This window comes from Heloderma suspectum, chromosome 5 (genome assembly GCF_057233095.1).
Source record: "Heloderma suspectum isolate Gila_16-S chromosome 5, 16-S_ref, whole genome shotgun sequence".
Lineage (NCBI taxonomy): Eukaryota > Metazoa > Chordata > Lepidosauria > Squamata > Helodermatidae > Heloderma > Heloderma suspectum.
Genome location: NC_139462.1, coordinates 203,386,904 through 203,405,490, shown reverse-complemented (window position 1 = coordinate 203,405,490; position 18,587 = coordinate 203,386,904). Strand labels below are relative to the sequence as shown.

The following is an 18,587-nucleotide window of genomic DNA, read 5'->3' as shown; positions in this document are numbered from 1 at the left end:
TCTCCCAGCAGAGGTCATCCCACAGGGCAACCAAGGCAGTTTCCATTCCAAAACCAGGCCTGAAGCCCGATTGAATGGATCTAGATAATCCGTTTCATTCAACAGTGCCTGGAGCTGTCCTACAACCGCCCGCTCAAGCACCTTGCCCATGAAGGGGATGTTGGCCACTGGCCTATAATTGTTAACATCCTCTGGGTCCAGGTTAGGCTTTTTCAGGAGTGGTCTAATTACCGCCTCTTTTAAAGTGGCAGGCACCACTCCCTCTCTCAAGGAGGAATTTACAACCTCCTGGATCCAGCCAGACATCCCCTCCTTGTTTGATTTAATAAGCCAAGGGTCAAGCACACAAGTGGTCGATCGGACTTGGCCAAGCACCTTGTCCACATCCTCAGGCCTCAGTAACTGAAACTCATCCAATAAAACTGGACCAGATGGTGCTCTGAACGCCTCTACCAATGGAACTGCATTAATGGTGGTGTCCAATTCATGACAAATCTGAGTGACTTTATCCTCAAAGTGCTGTGCAAACTTGTCACAGCATGCTACCGAGGGTTCCAAAATCTCTCTCCCTGGCCCAGAATGTAACAGGCCGCAAACCACTCGGAAAAGCTCCGCTGGATGACACTGAGAAGATGCAATGCTGGTGGAAAAGAACTGTCTCTTTGCCACCCTCACCGCCACAGAGTAAGCTCGATAGTGGGCTCTTACCGGTGTTCGGTCAGACTCAGCACGAGTTTTCCTCCACCTGCATTCTAGCCGTCTCCCCTCTTGCTTCATTGCCCTCAGCTCAGGTGTATACCAAGGAGCTGGCCGGGCTCTGCTCAGAGGGAGAGGGCGCTTGGGCGCGATCGTGTCAACCACCCGAGTCATCTCTGCATTCCACAGAGCAACTTGGGCTTCAACAGGAGCACCAGCCATACCAGCAGGAAAATCCCCCAGAGCCCTCTGGAATCCATCGGAATCCATTAATCTCCGGGGGCGGACCATTTTAATAGGTCCCCCACCCTTGCAGAGGGGGAAGGCTGCCAGGAGTCTAAACCTCAGCAGGAAGTGATCTGACCATGACAAAGGGACAGATGTTAATTCCTCCACTTTCAGATCACCATCCTCCTGCCCAGTCGAGAAAACCAGATCAAGCATGTGTCCTTTTATATGCGTTGGGCCGATGACATGTTGGGACAGCCCCATGGTTGTCATGGCGGCCATGAAGTCCTGAGCTGCCCCGGATACAGTGGCCCCAGCATGGAGTTGAGATCCCCCAGGACCATCATCCTAGGGGTCCTCAACACCAAGTCCGAGACCACCTCCATCAGCTCAGGCAGGGAGGCAGGTTGGGAGAGGTTGGCCTACACTGCTTAGGAGAGCCACACCAGAGCCTTTCTCACCCTCAGTGGAGATGTCAGGCATTGAACGTAGAAACTTTTGCATGCAAAGCATGTTCTCTACCAGTTAGCAATGGCCCTTCCGTATACGTGCAGGTTTTCAGCCTTTACTGTTATTCTGTTTACTACCTTACAGATGAACATTGAATGTTTGAGTGATGGGCTCTGTTCTGAAGTTAATCAGAAACTTAAAAAAAAATACTGTTGATGTTCAAAGACATTTTTCCACATGACATCTCTCTTACAACAGCAGCATTTTGGGAATAGGGTGTGAAATTCAGTAGCTAAGCAAATTAGGTTAGACTAGCGCTGGCCTAACCAAGGTTCTTCCTGTCTGGCCAATTCTCAAGTCCAGACAGATAAGTATTTTGGCTTCTTAGATAATGTTGACCATTACACCATAATTAAATTGGCATGAATGGATCCATTTAACATCTCTCTTCCTTCCTAGAGTTTCTGCTTCAGCCCTGCTCATACCATTGTGGAAAGCCTGATCATAACTTCTTCTGACACATGCACTCACAAACACACTCTCACATCACCCTAGAACTTTCAGTTGGATACACCAATGTATATTAAGAAACACAGTTACAAGTTCAGACACAAATGCTGATTATAAGACTATACAAAAAAGAAGAATGGTTCGTGGGGCAGGGATTTATATATCTGTAAATTGTAAATGATGGTTTCATTAAAAAATAATCAACTGTATCCACATTTTTATAGGAATGGACTGTGCATTTCACTTTCTGTAACATTCACAGTTTTTTAAATGACAAGTTCATTCCATACTCTTTCCGCAATAGTGGGTGAATGTTGTTTTTTTAAAAAAGTCTGCACAAAAATTCATGTGCACTTTTGTAAGAAAATTGGTATACATGCTCGCATACAATTTTCCTTAATACACACTTTTTTGAACTTTCTCCTACTGTACATATTTTTGTATAAAATTTCCCCAAACGTACACATTTTTGTATGCAGATTTTGATCAGATGAACTGCACTGCAAAGTTCGGAGAAGAGCAAAAAAGGAAGAATAGTCACATATTTGTTCAGGAAGTACAAATTACACTAATTCATAAGAAAAGCCCTGCCGGATCAGACCAAGGGTCTATCTAGTCCAGCATTCTGTCCACAGTGGCCAACCAGCTGCCCATGGGAAACCCACAAGCTGGGCATGAGTGCAACAGCACCCTCCCGCCCATGTTCCCCAGCAATAGGTATACATAGGCATACTGCCTCTGATAATAGAGGTATCATAGAGACATCAGGACTGGTAGCCATTAATAGCCTTCTCCTCCAGGAATTTAATATTTTGTTCACATAGTAATACGTGACCCAAATGAATTTCACCCCATCCCTATATTTTTATAAAATACACTGCTTTTAGGTTTATTCCTATCTTGCGCTGGATATATAATAGTGTTACATGCTAAATCTCATAATTGTTCTCTACAGCTGCCTTTCTAAAGTATTTTATACTCTAACATAGGCTTTTCAAACAATTTTGTTTTCTGCCACTTGCAGAAGTTGCATCAGTGTAAATATGCAACATACAAGTTTACTGGTGGTCAACTCAAAATTCAGTGTGACAGAATAGCAACACAAGCTGCCTACAGCTCTCACTATATACTCTCTGGTAACTCTTTCTTCTTTGGTCCCCCAATTCCTAGAGACATTCCTTAGACACTTCGGGCCAAACTAGACATGCATGGCCATCTCCTGTATCTTAAGTACATATTTTCCCCATTCATGTATAAACTGGGGTAGTGTGGCAAATCTACTTCTTATACCAGGTGTGTACAACCCATGGCCTGTGGTTCACGGGTGGCCCCTCAAGCCGTGTTGTGCGGCCCCCAAAGACCTCCAGCTGACACCATGAAAACTGTCAAATAACTGCACTACCATTCACACTGCTGAGGCCACTGTAGCCCTGCTGCGTGCCATGGTGCCATCCCTGATGTTACTTACCCAGCTGCACTGCTACCGCCACCAGTTTGCTCTGCTTTGGGCCTGCCCCCACCCCCACTACCGATTGCCCCCTTCTCCTAACTCACCCCTAACTCCTTCCCTGAAAAGTCTCTTCCCTCTTCCAGGAGGTCACTCTAGGATCTAGAGTAAGAGGGCAAGAACCAGAGAGCCCTCTATGAGCAGCTGCCAGATTGTCACCTAGAAGGCGATGCGGCCACTGCTCACAGAAGGTTCTATGCCCTCTTTACTGTAACTGCTTCTGCTGCTGCCAGGGGGGACAGGGGAACACTCTTCTCAAAAGCAAGGAAAAGTAAGTAAGGGTGCAATCCTATGCATGTTTAGACAGAAAAAAAGTCCTACAACTCCATGCTCGCTGGGGCATACTGCGAGTTACAGGCCTTTTTTCTGTCTAAACATGCATAGGATTGCACCCTAAATTGTTAAAGTTGAAGTAAACAAAACTGCCTGAGTGGGGGAGCTGTTGGAAGGATACCAGCTGAAACACCAATGTACATCATAAATGAAATGAATAAATTTGAAAAATTAAATTAACTTGCTTAATTGACGGAAGTGGGGGAGGGAATTTTTGTGCATGCAGATATGTGCATGTGCGCATGCACACGCATAAACAATTTTGGCCCCCAGCCCCACATCTGACACTGAATGCAGCCCTTGGAGGCAAAAAGGTTATGCTCCCCTGCCTTACGTGAACAGGACTGGGGCAGGGAGAAGGTAAATGAAACCCAACCCTTCTTCCAGTTTAGCTCACTGCGCTGTGTAGCTTTAAGGCATTTTGTCCCTGCCTGCTTAAAAGCAGCGGAATGCAGTCAAGGTTGGGGGGGGGGGTGAGAGAGAAGGGATTTATTTATTTATTACATTTATATCCCACCTTTTTTCCTCTTGCAAGGAACCTACGGTGGCTTTCATGAGCCTGCTCCTTTCCAACTTATCCTGACAGCAACCCTGTGAGGTAGGTTAGGTTGAGAGTCAGTGACTAGCCCAAAGGCACCCAGTGAGCTTCGTCGCTGACTGGGAGCTAGAACCTGAATCTTCTGAATCCCAGTCCAACACTCTAATCACTACACGACACTGGCTTTTATTCCTCTTCCTTGCTAAAACAAAGATATGTATTCATTTTTTAAATAAGTAAAATACCTGAGATTACTCCTCATATCTAGTTTGACCCATGGGGATTTGCTATTGCTTTTAAAATCAATATTTATGTATACCTATACAGATACGTTTGCCCCAGAGAACTACCTCTTCTCCATGGAGCTGAAAACCCCCTTTAGCTTGCCAGTAAAGGTGTCTCTCTCCGCTTTCTTCAGGCCTATGTTTTACTCTCTCACCTGCAGGACCAGTCGTGATGAACCCTATCTCCATTCCCCAATGGATTCAGCTAGCTGTGGGAAGAATAACCTGGACTACAACAGGAGCCAGTCATGTCCCAATGGCAGTAGTGACAGAACCTAGCTGGATATCTCTAATTAACCAGAGATGTATTTCCACTTGACTCTCAAGCCAGTAATTGCATAATTGAACCAATTAATTGATTAATGCTTTCAGCTCTACCACTAAACTACTGGAGCACACCATAAATTTACAGAGTAATTACAGAACATATGTAATGTTTGCAAAATATACAGGGGGAGGGGAGCTACAACTGCACAGTTAGAGTTGGGTCACCTTTCCCCCAGCCCGCTGACCTAAATGGCAGAATACAGTGCTAATTAAATCTACTAGAAAGCCAGACTAGAATGCTCATTTCTAAAGGACATTCACATTTGTTAGACCCTTTCCGTTGTTGTTTTTGTTTAAATTCTTACTTCAAGTCTTTCTTTTGCAGCTGTTAAATGAACCATGGACCTGGAAAACTGGCTATTCACTTCGTCTCACTGCTCAGGCTGACTTCTGGAAGCTAATGGAGCACAGTTGTTTGTTTGTTTGTTTGACATTATGATCACATTATTATTTTTTATGTTACAACATGTGAGACCAAACACCCATATGTGTTAACTTCATCTGTCCCAACTCCAGTTGTGATCCTCTATCAACTGCTTCTCCTGAGTGATTTTTGTATGCTAGTTTATTTGAAGATTTTTCCATTATAAACGGGCAAAACATCCATCAACATTTTAAGGCTACAATCATATGTGAATTTCAGGAGTAACTTCCAGTGAAAGTGTGGCTTACTTCTGAGTACACACGCACAGGATCAGGCTGTTGGCTGTACTTAAGAGATTTGGCTATAATTCAGCAGATTTTTTTAAAAAGGCAACCACTTAAAAACAAAAATCAAAACTAGAGCTAAAGATCATCATCAAGAACAAGAAAGTCAACTTACCAATAGCCATCATATAATCCCACCGGTCTACCAGGCACATATTGAAGATCAGATGATCTGATGTTTGCCCATGGCCGATGAGTGAAATATTTCTCTCCAGGTTCTGGCAGACTGCAGCAGTCCAGCCTATAAGGAACCAAACCACTACCAAAAAAATCACGGCCAGCATCTTCATCACTCGTCCACCGGTCATGTATGGGATTCGTTGAACAGTTCGAGAGAGGAACACCTTCAAAACCCTGCACAATCAAATAGGCACAGGATTACAACAGAGCTCTCTTCCCCCATCAAAGAGTTTCAGTTGCCACTGTTGCTTCTCCATGCAGAGTAATCGTTCTTTGTATGCCGCTGTCATTTTGAAGAAAAAGCGTAGTTCTGGTTGCTTCATTTAAAGAAATGATATTTAAAGCACTGTGATTTTCACATGTATTTTCTTTAAACCAAACTCATGGTCGTTTAACGCTGTATAAAGTTAAAACATTCACCCCTTTCTTCCTCGAACGTACTGTGTTCCCCTTAGAGATGTACTCCAAATGTTTTTTCCCCCACCATCACCATAAGGGAAACTGATCCCCAGCTAACTGATTGACCTAAATATCCAGGCCAACATGCCTAAAGCAACATGGAACTCAGGACTGGCTCCAGGTTTGTGGGGTCCTTTGGCAAGGTGTCCTGTGGTGGGGCCCTCTAGTGGGTTCCCCTGGCAGTGACAAGACAGCGATCAACCGCACATAGTGAGCCACCATTTTAATTTCCCCACCATGCCCCGACACACAGTTGATCCACGGCATTGTGGGAAAGCAAAATGGCAGTTTGCTGCCCAACACTGTTGACAGGGCCTAGAGCACCAGTGGTGGTCCTTGCTGGGGCCCCAGCAACTGCCTAAGGATGCCACCTGGTGACATCAGGTCTGATGGAAGAAAGGAAGGCTTGTGTATACTGGCTCGCTTTTGAGTGTTATGTCAAGACATTTCAGCATCATGCCTCAGTGGCTCACAGCTGCAAAGTGCCCAAGTAGGGAGTGCTACTAGGACCTGAGGAAGGAAATGGGAATTACCCAGTCTGCCACATGCATGCTGTCTGAGGAATATGGCAGAGGCAGCATTGGCTTGGGTTCCTTTGCACTATGTTGGGAGCGCCCTTGCTGCCTTCTGTAATCCTCAAGTAGCTAGAATCAACATGCAGACAAAAGGGCTCTTTTCCAAGGCTTTATTTCCATTCAACCTAATGACGCTTACAGATGCTAATTGCATGAGCCTAAGTGGAAAACTCAAAGGAGCAGCCTACCAGGGGATTCTAGCTTTAGGGAATCAGTTGGTCTCCGTTTGGAGGAAAAGTGCGGCAATCCTCTGAACTTAAGGAGTAGGAGGGGAGAGTCCACCCCTTTCTCGTGGGGCATCGGGGCGCAGCTGTTGTCATTGCGCCAAGCGGGCTGAGTGCCTCCTCTCGGCACCCACAACCTCCCACTTGTCTCTGCGCCTCGTGTCTAGGAGCTCAAGTTGTCTCTCCCTCTCCCTGCTAGGGTCACTGTCGCTCTCAGGAATGTGAGCAGGGGGGGGGCTGTCCCTCCAGCTGTGCCTCTGAAAAACAAGTGGGTTCCTCTCCCACGGATTGTATCTCTTCCTCAGAATCAGAACTGCTTTGGGACTCTATGGGCTCAGATCCAACCCTGACACATTGGTAGTAGGAAGCCACCTTATACCAGATCAGACTATTTGTCTGTCCAGTCTAGTGTTGTCTACTGACTCTGGCTGGCAGCTGCTCTTCAAGGTCTCAGGCCCCAGGGAGAGCGACAGCAATGGGCAAACTCCTCATACCCACTTCAGAATTGGACTCAGTCAACCAAGCTTCTTAGTACAAATTTCCTGACATCCCAGGTACCACGGGGTCTGGAAAATATAGTTCTCCACACTAATTCCCCTTTTCCTTAGCTCTGTTCTAAAATTTGCATCCCATCACACCCCTGGTGACATTTATTTATGTATTTATTTATTTACCACCTTATCTGCTAAAAAGCCACAAGGCAGTGTGCAACAATTTAAAATAAGAACACGTTACAACAACAAAAACAAGAACAGTAAAAACAGTAAGGGTGCAATCCTAGGCATGTTTAAACAGAAATAAGTCCTCCAAATCCTGGGAGTTGTAGGACTTATTTCTGTCTAAACATGCCTAGGATTGCACCCTTAAACATTAAAACTACACATTCTGAAAGGCCAAATTGAAAATATGTATTTTTACACCTTTTCTAAAGGCCAAGAAGAGAGTGGGGGCAAATCGTGGTTCTTGAGGGAGTGCATTCCAGAGTTTGGGGGCAACATAGGAGAAAGCCCTTTCACACATGCCCTACAGATGGGCCTCTGTGGGTAATGGCACTAGTGGAGGCTGGTGGCTCCGATGTCAGTGGGGCGGTGCTTCTCACCTCGGAAAGCTCCTTTGTGGTTCTGACTGAAACCCGGAGCAGATTCACTGCCCCACTGACATCAGAGCCCCCAGTCTCCACTGCATTTTTGTATACAGGTCTTTCCTAGACTTACTACCAGAAACCTTTCAGCTCGAAATGGCAGGGACTTAACCTGTAGCCTTATACTTGCAACTTTGGAGTCTCCTACTACTGAGCTAGTAACCGCACAATAAGTCTCATTAAGGTGGTACAGAAATGCAGTCAATAAAATTAATGAACAAAATAGGCTGTGAAACGTCTGGTACTGAGTGCAGTTTCAGATTTTGAAGTTTGGTGTTTTTGTGTTAGTAACTATGATAGGAAAAATGCATTTGAAAAGGGAAAGAATCTAAACATACTGAAAAGCTCGATTTCCTGCATAGTTTCACAGGTCAGACAGTCTACCAGATTTCTTTTTGGATAGACATTTCTACTGAAAGCATACGTATCTACTTTCATCTCTACAGCCACATATCTATATAGCCTCCCTAGAATTCTTGTTTTAGAAATGTCGCAAGAAGCAGTAGCAGAAAGAAGACAACATACTGACAAGTCTTTTAAGAGAGTAACCCTATGGCCACTAGTCAGCGGCTAGACGGCCATAGGATATGCCAGTTTCTGGGAACCGACCTTGGAGCCTGTGCTCCGAGGTTGGTTTCTGGGAACCGACCTTGCAGTCTGTGCTCTGAGGTCGGTTCCCTGAGAACCGACCTTCCGCCCCCTCCTGTGCTGCCTCACAGGCAGCTCGGAACAGCCCTGCGCTCCATGCTCGGAGCGAAATCGGCTGTCTAGCTGCAAATTCGGGGCGACTGAAGTGTGGAGGGGATGATCCCTTCCATGCTTCTCCTGCACTGCATTGGATAGGCGGACGCCTCTGAGTTCGGAGGTGGCCGCCTATCCCAATAGGATTGCGCCCTAAGCCACCTTTTTCGTGATCTTTAAATCCAAGTCTTCTTAGCAGTTTCTTTTTCTCAATATTTTACAGATGGCACAGAAATCCATTCTTCGTGAAGAGGACAGCTCTGCATGATTGACAACATCCTCATCCCCCCCCACCCATTTCTGAATTATTGCTACTATGCATGGGATACATGGCAGCACAGAAAAATCACATAAAACTCAAGGGCATCTTTAGACGATTTTGTATCTATATAGTGTTAGCATGTAAAGGAGGATTAAATAAACATCTGTGATATCAATTATTTTTAGAACATCTGGGTGTCCTGTTTCTTACCTTATCATCAGCAAAATAGCTTGGAATGATGAGATGAAAAATCTGCAAACTGCTGAACCAGCAGAAAAATCACACCAACTATTTACAGAAAAGTTAGTCACTCACTCTCATAGATTTTTCAAGACATTCTGCATTTTGTCATCTTTCTTCTGGTGGTCATCATCATCTATGTAGCATGATGAATGTTATCCCATTTATCCAGAAACAAAGCTGGAAGGCAAATTATTCTACAAGTGGGTAACTAATGATTTCTACCCTGAAATCTCTTCTCCAAAACAGAGCAGAATTTGCATAGTAGCATGCTGAGTACTTTCCTGCATTAGCAATCTCTCAATTCTATTATGGGCCCTATATGTTTTTTGCATATGTGGATTTTGCTCACTCTCAAATTGCCATATTTTCTTGCTTCATGGCTGTATTGAAGGTAGCTTCCATGTATTTACCTTTCACTCATGCCTGTACTGCATCACAGGTTTTGTAATCTTATGATTACATACTTAGTCGCTCATGCAGATGCTATATGCCTCCTGGATGAGAACACAGTCTCGCAGTATCAGAACACAATTTTTGCAGAAAGCACTCTAATTTTGACCCAATATATTTATTCTCCTCCCTGTGTACTGTGTACTGCTCAAAATGTATACTGCTGTACTGCAGTCTGTTATTGGAAGGATGAATGAGACAAAGCCTACATTCGGACGATTGTGCAGGTGAAAGAACCCATCGTGGGTTCTTCCCCCACCCCTGCGCATGCCATGACTGCGTTTTGCGATGCAGCCCAGATTGCAGTGTCATCCAAACCCGGCGCACCATGGATTGTGGGGTAGGTAAGAAGCCACCCCCACCACACCATGCATCAGGTTCGTGGTGGGGGTGGCTTCTTACCTACCCCACCACACCATGCAACACAGCAACCCACGCTGCATTGCAGGTAATTATGCAAATCATGGTTGTGCATGCAGCGCATGCAGGGGAAGAACCCAACCATAGATGTTATTACCAGCCCAGAACATTGGGAGTACAGCAATTTATAGCCTCTAATTCAGTCTGAAGGGGAAACCCAGATGTAAGAATATTTCCTTTTGTAGATCACGGGTACGATCTAAAAATAAGCTAAGTGTACTTAAGTTCTACTGATAGAACACACCCTCAGGTAGTTACAGCTGTAGATTTGTACCTACTCATTCATGAATTGGTTCCACGGAAATCAATGGAATTAGTCCACACATAGCTGGATACTAGTATGACTCTATTACTCTGATCCAAAGCCATGCATATGCAAGATACCCCATTCAGTTCTATAAGGGGGGAAAGTTCTATTCTATGGATTCCTGGGTATTTCTCTCCGTATGCACCAAGAATTTTCCATCTCATACAGAGAATAGGAAACCCCAGGCATGTCCAAGGCTCCTTCTGCTTAACTAATGGTAATGGATTACAGGCAAAACTGCTTTAAAAACATTCTTCTTTCTATCAACATATCCGATATGGTCTTCTCATCTATGTATGTGAAGTAGAAAATGAACCTCATGGAGAAAGAGCTGTTCTCCTTGAAAAATTCAGATGAAAATGTTTCAGAGTCTGGAATAGGGTTGCCATGTATCCACTGTAAACCCAGACAGTATGAGGTTTGAACATGTGATCTATCTATCTATCTATCTATCTATCTATCTATCTATCTATCTATCATCTATCCATCAGTCAATTAGATAACTTCATTTCTATCCCACCTTTTTGTCAAAGAGCTCACTGTGGTATCCCTGGTTCTGCCTCCCCCATTTTATACTCCCAACAATGCTGTGAAGTAGGTTAGGCTGAAAGGCAGTGACTAGCCCAGTCACCCAGCGAGCTTCTTGGCTGAGCAGGGATTTGACCCTGGGTCTGACACCCTACCCCAGCCTTCCCCACCCTGGTGCCCTCCAGATGTGTTCAACTACAACGCCCAGCACTCCCCACCAGCTAATCCCTAAAAAAAAAATTCAGGGTCTAACTGCATGTTATGCACTAACCAGAGCCAGCCCTACCTCAGGTGGCAGATACTGGGAGGCAGCAGCAAGGTGCTGGGAGGAGAGATCTGTGTGCCATGCAGCCTGTACTAACCCCACAAGCTAGCCTGCTGCCTACTGGTGCAGTGGAAGATGCTGTCCCATCATTAACATGGAAACAGATTGATCTGCCAGTCCACAAGGCTTTTGTATGTGGAATGGGAGGGGGCACCCCCTTGTTCCTTACCTCGGGCAGCAAAATGTCTTGGGCCAGCCCTGGCACTAAGGGGTGCAATCTTAAATCACGGAACAGCCCAGTCCCCATCCATACTATGGTGGATGGGGCTGGTGTCAGTGGGGTAGTGAATCCACTCTGGGTTTCAGTCAGAAACAGTCAGAACTCTAAAGCCTCCTAAGATAACTCCTTTAGAGTTCTGACTGGTTCTGACTGGAACCCGGAGTGGATTCACCACCACCCCACTGACATTGGAGCCAGCAGCCTCCATTAACTGATGTTATATCAGTGCCACTGTTATCCTTCTATGCCAGCCTGGGCAACATTTCTCTATGTCCTGCTGGACAGGAAGCAGAAATTATTGTACATATGTGGCCTGAGGCATCTAGATAGCAACCGCTTCTTGGTGAGCAAGAATTAAGTGCCATTTAATAAATAGTGTTCTTGCAGTTATGGAGCTTCTACTAAATGTTATAATTAGGTTTATTTCTGGCAAGGAAGCCTGTTTGTACTCTGCGCTTACCGCTTTATCAGGGCTACATCTGGTGGATAGTTTCACAGGGGGAGTTGGTTGGATGCAGGCCTCTTTTATTAAGCTCACTGTTCTTCCATGATTGCAGCCCCCTCCCCAGTCAATGTCCTAATCTTCCAGTTACCTCTCACCTCTGCCCAGTTCCCCCTGTCCTTTCTAGCCTCTTGCATGGTGGTGGTGCAAATCAGAGGGCAGGGTGTTTGACACCCGCCCGTCAATCCCCACCCCCAATCTTTTAAAAAACCCAAACCTTTGCGAGGCCTCACTGCACTGTGCTGGCTTCTTTAATCCATCTGGTGGCGGCTGCTGCTCCATTACAGCTGTGGGCTAGGAAGGAACTCCTGGTTGGCAGCTTCGGCTTCATTTTGCCAACTGCACAGGAGTCCACAGGCGCATGCGCATACATGCACGCACCCCAGTGTAAGAAAGAAAATGGCTTCCTTCTTGGAGGGCTCACTCCTCCGAAACTGGTTATTCTTTACAGAAAACAAACAAACTTCAGAGGCACAGCCTTTGTGGGCTGAGCAGCCAAATGGATCTGTCCTTGATCCTCCGCAAAGGGATGAGTTGGGAGGGCGCCAGTGAGGGAGCCCAGCCGTCACAGCTCAATGCTTCTCTCCACCCAGTGCTGTGTTGCAGTCCCTACTCTCTCAGCTAAGGGGGAGGTGGTGGCAGTAGCAGCAGATGGAACAGATGCGAGAGGAAAAGCCTCTCTCTCTTTCTCTCTGGCCTATTCTGTTTTATTTAAGCAGCAGGGCCAGTGGAGGTTGATAGCTCAGATTCTGGTGGGGCTGTAAATCCATTCTGGGTTCCAGTCAGAACCAGCTGGAATTCTAAAGGAGCCATCCAAGGTGCTGAAGTGATTTGGGGGCTCGGGTTACACCCCCTTCATCATCTTCCCCGCTATGGATTAGATTTCTGTTGAAATTATAGTCGTGATTGCCAAAACTTGCATTTAGGTCAGAGGTGTTGAACCTTAGGGCCCGGAAGCCCAATCTGGCCCTACCCACAAATAGCCTTGCCACCTTCCCCACCAAGTGGTCTTTGCCCCCCCCCCAATGAATCACCTTTCGTTTGGTAGCCTTGGGGTAATTTCTTCCCCATTCTAAAAAAGTTGAAATGCCTCTCCCAAGGCCTAACTATGGCCATTAAGAGCTATATGCTAAAATGTGCTAGTATTTTTTGCCTTTGGGGCCCACCCTCTTGGCCCTTGGCCCTGCCCACCACTGGAATGCAGCCTCTGAGAGCTTCTCCGAAATGGAATTCAGCCCTCAGGCTGATCTAAATCTATATCAATTAGCATATGCAAATTTTATGAAAAGCCATGTCCTCTGAAGAAGTGGCCACCCTATGGGCCCTCTTCGCACAGAGGCCAGCAGCACCCTCCCACAAGGCGAAAGCAAGAAGAGGCCACTCCCGTGTTTTTCCAATCGTTCCTGCATCCTGCCAGCTGGAACCTTGCCAAGGCATCCTGCCCTCCCAAGAGCCAGGGCCGCAAAGGGGAGGGTTGATCAGGGACTGCACCAGCTCCAGGGTTCAGCTTGGTGGTCTCTTTGAAGATCCTTCAAACCCGGGCTTGTGAAAGTTCACATAAGGGGCCTGGCGAAAGTAGCAGTTCCTGGAGTTTGAAATCTCTCTCCCCTGCTATTCTGCAATCAATCCTGAGCCTGCCTTTTCTACTTTCTTTCTCAGCTCCCACGGGCAGCCTGCGGCCCTCCAGATGTTTTGGCCTACAAATCCCAACATCCCTCCCCATTGGCTATGCTGACTAGAGCTGATGGGAGTTGTTGGCCAAAACATCTGGAGGGCCGCAGGTTGCCCACACCTGATCCAATCTATGATGGGGCATGGGGGTGGGACGCATAAGCACAGAGTGCGTTGGTGCTGGGGGAAGCTAATTATTTGCTTCCTTAGAACCCATCAAGAGATTATAATCTCACCCTAAACCATTTGTTTATTTCTCCCCTTATCAAAGTTTTACAGAACAAGGAGTACAAAAGATCTCAAGGTCAATATTTATCAGGAAGCTTACACGTGAAACTAGATCTGAGTCATGCTCTCTAGTAATCCTCTCCTGAAGCACAGCCAGCTCAAGGAAGGCATTCCAAACTTTCTTTTATAACCCCCAGGTCCAAATTGGAGCTTACAGCTTCAGCTGAACACACAGCCCTTGTGGGAAAACCTTGCAGAACTGGGCCTGCCAATTCTGAGTAGGCTCAATATAACAAAACTATTAGATGAGGCACAGTTCAAAATTCAGGTAACTCTTGCTCCCTAGGCAACCTCTCTTGCCTTAACAGTTTTTTTAAAGTTTCACAACAAATTTCTTCATGCACAGGGAATGCATTTTTAATATCTGCTCTATTTTTAAAACAGATGAGCTAAAAAGAAAGAAAGAAAAAGAAATCACAGCTAAAGAATATAATTCAGCTTTTGGGCAGTGCATCTTTGTTTCTTTGTTTATTATTTTATTCTAAACCATCCTTCATGCAAAGATATTCCAGGTGGTGTACAAGAGATACAAATTCATAATTTATTTATTTTATTTATTTACAATATTTACATACCGCTCCACATCAGCAGATTTTGGAGCAGTGAACAACACAGTAAAAGAATAAAACAGCAGGTTAAAGGAGTTAAAACATGTTTTAAAAGACAAACCCCAATAAAGTGGAATTTAACAAACCAGGGCTGGTCATGCAAGGAAGGAGGCTGTTTAATTGGCAGCAGGACCAGTGTCAAGGGTAGGCATGGTTGGGCACCGGCTGAGGGCCCTCACCTCAGCAGAAGCCCACCAACAAGAGTCCCCTGGAGTTGCTCCTCCTCTTCACCACTGTAACCTGCTTGTTCACTTGCCTCTTGCTCTAGCCTAGACAATGGTGGTGGTGAGGAGGAGGAGCAGTAGATGCCACTGCTGGCGTACTCACTGGCTCTCTGCCTGTCAACTAAGCAAGTGGTAGTATAACCCATTGGTATATTTTTCTTTAACAATTTTGAGTGAGAATATTCCTGCACGTGCTCATTAAGGAAGTGAGATAGGGAGTGGCCACCAGTTACCAAAATGCATTTTGGAAGAAGCTTGCTTTCTCCTCTCTGTAAGACCCTGAGCCTTTGAGACAGGTTAGTAGTGAGGGTTCCTTTTAAAAAAAATGTTTGAAGAGTCATGATGTTTTTACAAACACTATGAGTACCTTGTTGTTTATGTTCTTTTATATTATATAAAGGGCTGTTTACAAAGTTGTTCCTGTGTTGCTGGATCATGATCCATTTTTGAGAAGATTACTGCAGAGCTGGAGTGAACTGAGTAGAGGCTGTTTTCTTTCTTTGGCCAGCATAAAAATCAAGCTTCAGAGAGAAGTTTTATTTATATTTTTGTTGTGGACTCAAGCTAAAAGACGGAACTTTGGGAGGGCTGTGCTGTTTTATTGTTTTGGTGATAAGTGAATTTGTTATGCATGTAAAATTGTTACATGGGCATTATTATTATTGTTTTTAATTAAGAAATTAAAATGATATGTGTTAATTGTCCCTGTACAAGACCTTTGCTTGAGTCCCTTTAGAGATCCTGAAGAAAAAATGTTACAGTAGCAAAGACGAGAAAGAGGATGGGGGGCACTAAGAGGTGGTGACAATGGCAGTGAGAAGGTAGACTCAGCAAGAGAGGGGGCACATTGAGGGTGTCTTGTCCAAGGGCCCTCAAAACCTGGAGCCAAGACTGGTTGTGCGTTATGGCTTGAGAAGTTCCTAACATTGTTTTTCCATTTGTCTTTTGGAAAAATTGTCTACTCTTCCTAGACTTTGGATTTCTTCATTATACTCATGAGGGTTGGGGGCAGAGGTAACCTATAATATTTCACAAGCACTTCCAGATGTATTTGTGGATGAGGAGGATAATAACATGCTAGGGGAGGCCAGTACAACTTGTGATCCACCAGGCCAAACACAGCCTGTAATTGTGGCCTGACGGTGCATCTTCTAGAGAAGCAGCAAAAGGAGGAATTGTGTGAAGCCCCTATGGGCTGCAATCTATGGACTGTTTTTTGCTTGGTGAGATAGAACTTCTGCAGGTTTGCCATGGGCTTAGTCCTTTTAGGCTCCAGTTCTATGGTCCATGGGATAGCATCCTAGAGGCTATAGGACAGATGAGAAACCCGACTCTGAGGATGGAATAGGAGCCCACTTATCAATTGACAAAAAGGAGGACAAAAGACGATACCGATTTGCATAAAAATTGCATGTGCTCATTTGTATAGATGAAAATTTAAAAATAATTATTATCATCGAAATAGAAATAGATTACATCTTGCCGTTGTGTGGAAGACTGTGAACAGGTGGCCTGTGTACCTTGCTCAGTCTGCTGGCGGGCAACTTCAAGACCCAACTCTTCTTTCTGACAGTTTATCTTTAAACTGGACTTGGACTAGATAGTCCTGCAAATAAAGGATGCCTTCAGAATAGAGGATAATCCCCTGGGAGCCCTTCTAGGAAAGGGCTGTCCTCTGTAAAAGAGGGCACATTGCTATCCTAAATTGGAAACAGAGTTCAGAGGAGGAGTTCTGATTTCGGATCTCTCCTCCCATCCCTCAGAAAGATACGTGCTCCTCACCTCTCATAGTAGAGCTCTGACATCAGAGGGGCGGGACGGGGAACAATTGGGGGTGTGCTTTGGTTCTGAAAGATCTAAAACCCTCATAAGCCCCAAACACTGAGGAACATTTAGACCAGCCAGGGAGTTCGTTTAAATCAAGGGTAAGCATTCTCTGGGCATCTGGGGGCCAACTTCCCCTCCCTCCAGAACCAACCATGTGCCCCTCCACAACTTTTTTTTTTAAAAGCAAAATAGCCAGGGGGGTTGCCACAGGCATTGGGCCTTTAATGTGCCATATAGTGAAGTTTATTCCTTACAGAAAGCCCCTCTATAGCCTCTTATGGGAATTACAGTGTAAGAAAGGGCAGGGTTTCAACTGCATGCTAGAAACCAAATAGTCCTACTCCAGCAAAAAGTTAGGCCTGGAAGCAGCACAGAAACCTGCCGTATTATATCAATTCCAAGAAGACTTAGAATTGCTTCCTACAGGGCTCAATCCAGTCAAAGTTACGCTGCAGTATACTCACTTACCTAGGAGTACATTCCATTGAATTCAGTGGGGCTTACCTCTGAGTAGACATGTATAGGACTACACCCTGAAGCTTTTTGAAGGTTACAATCCTAACACATACTTATTAGAGAGTAAGTCCCACTGAATTCAAAGGGGTTTATACGTCTGGGTAAACATTCTTAGGATTGAACTATGAATCCCATGAATTTCAAGTGGGATAATGTTAAGGACTATCTTGATGGCTTTATAGCAAATAAGGCAGTATATAAATGTTGTTGTTGTTGTTGTTAATTAAAAAAAAACATTATCCTATTAAAATCACTGGGTGTTAAAAGTGCTTAACTCTGGCTGAATTGTGGCTTGAATGAATTATAATTAGTTATTTATTGTCATGAAAGGATTGGCAGAGTCCCGAAACAGTTTGGAGGAATGTGAGGAAATGACAGTAATACTAATATAATACAAGAAATAATAATTCAGACACAAACAGGCACTCTGCTATTTATTATATTTCTGTTTTATAAATGCATATGAAATTTAAGTATTTCATATTTTCCCATCTTTCTGGTTTTCTGTTCCTTTTAAAATCTAATACGTTTGCACTATCACAACATAATAATCTTCATTATTAATGGCTATTGAGTTTCATCCCCTCGAATGGAAGTAGTTTCTCCAGTGAATGAAAGCAATTCCTCCACAAAAGTTTGTCTTCCACCTGGTGCTGTCTAATTAATTAAGTGCCTTGAGAAATAGTGCTTGAAGAATACTAATAGTGCCATTAACGTGACATAATGCCATTCTTTTTGCAGGTTTTCCAAGGGAATATATTAGTTAACAGCCACTTGTTATAACATTCAAGCTTTCCACCACAAAAAGATCAATGGACTCTCTGGGTTTGATGAAAATTAAATTCCTACTATAACAAAGGGAGTAATTCACTTCCAAGCGTTCGTCATCGCACGAAAGGTCTTAGAAGACATTTTACACATAAAGTGCAGTCCTATACATGTTTATTCAGAAGTTAGATCCACTATACTCAATGTGACTTAACTCCTAGTTAAGTGTTTATAGCAGGACCGATGTCAGGGACTGGCATGAGCAGGCAGGAGTCAAGGGCCCAGTGGCTCTGAAGGGCTCATCCCTGCTCCTGAGACTCCTGTAGCTGCTACCATTACCATCCTCTTCTTCCTCCTTGCTAGTGCACTTGCTCACTCACTGACTGACCCTGCTGACAAAAGGAAGGGCCGGGCCTGTAGGCCCCACAAGGCTCCATTCTAATTTAAAACAAAAACAAAAACCCTACACTTGGAGTAACAGCAATCTGAACCAATCAGACACTGCCTTTGTGGGGAGGACATGGCCA

General features: G+C 44.8%; 1 protein-coding gene across 1 annotated transcript in view; it reads right to left on the bottom strand.

The window, feature by feature from the left end:
- The window catches only part of GPR158 (G protein-coupled receptor 158), a 194,101-nt gene that overhangs the window by 32,238 nt on the left and 143,276 nt on the right, over nucleotides 1-18,587 (bottom strand). The window contains exon 7 of the mRNA XM_084860483.1: nucleotides 5,697-5,935. Coding sequence (XP_084716609.1) covers nucleotides 5,697-5,935 — 239 coding nt within the window. The remainder of the gene's footprint in view (nucleotides 1-5,696; nucleotides 5,936-18,587) is intronic.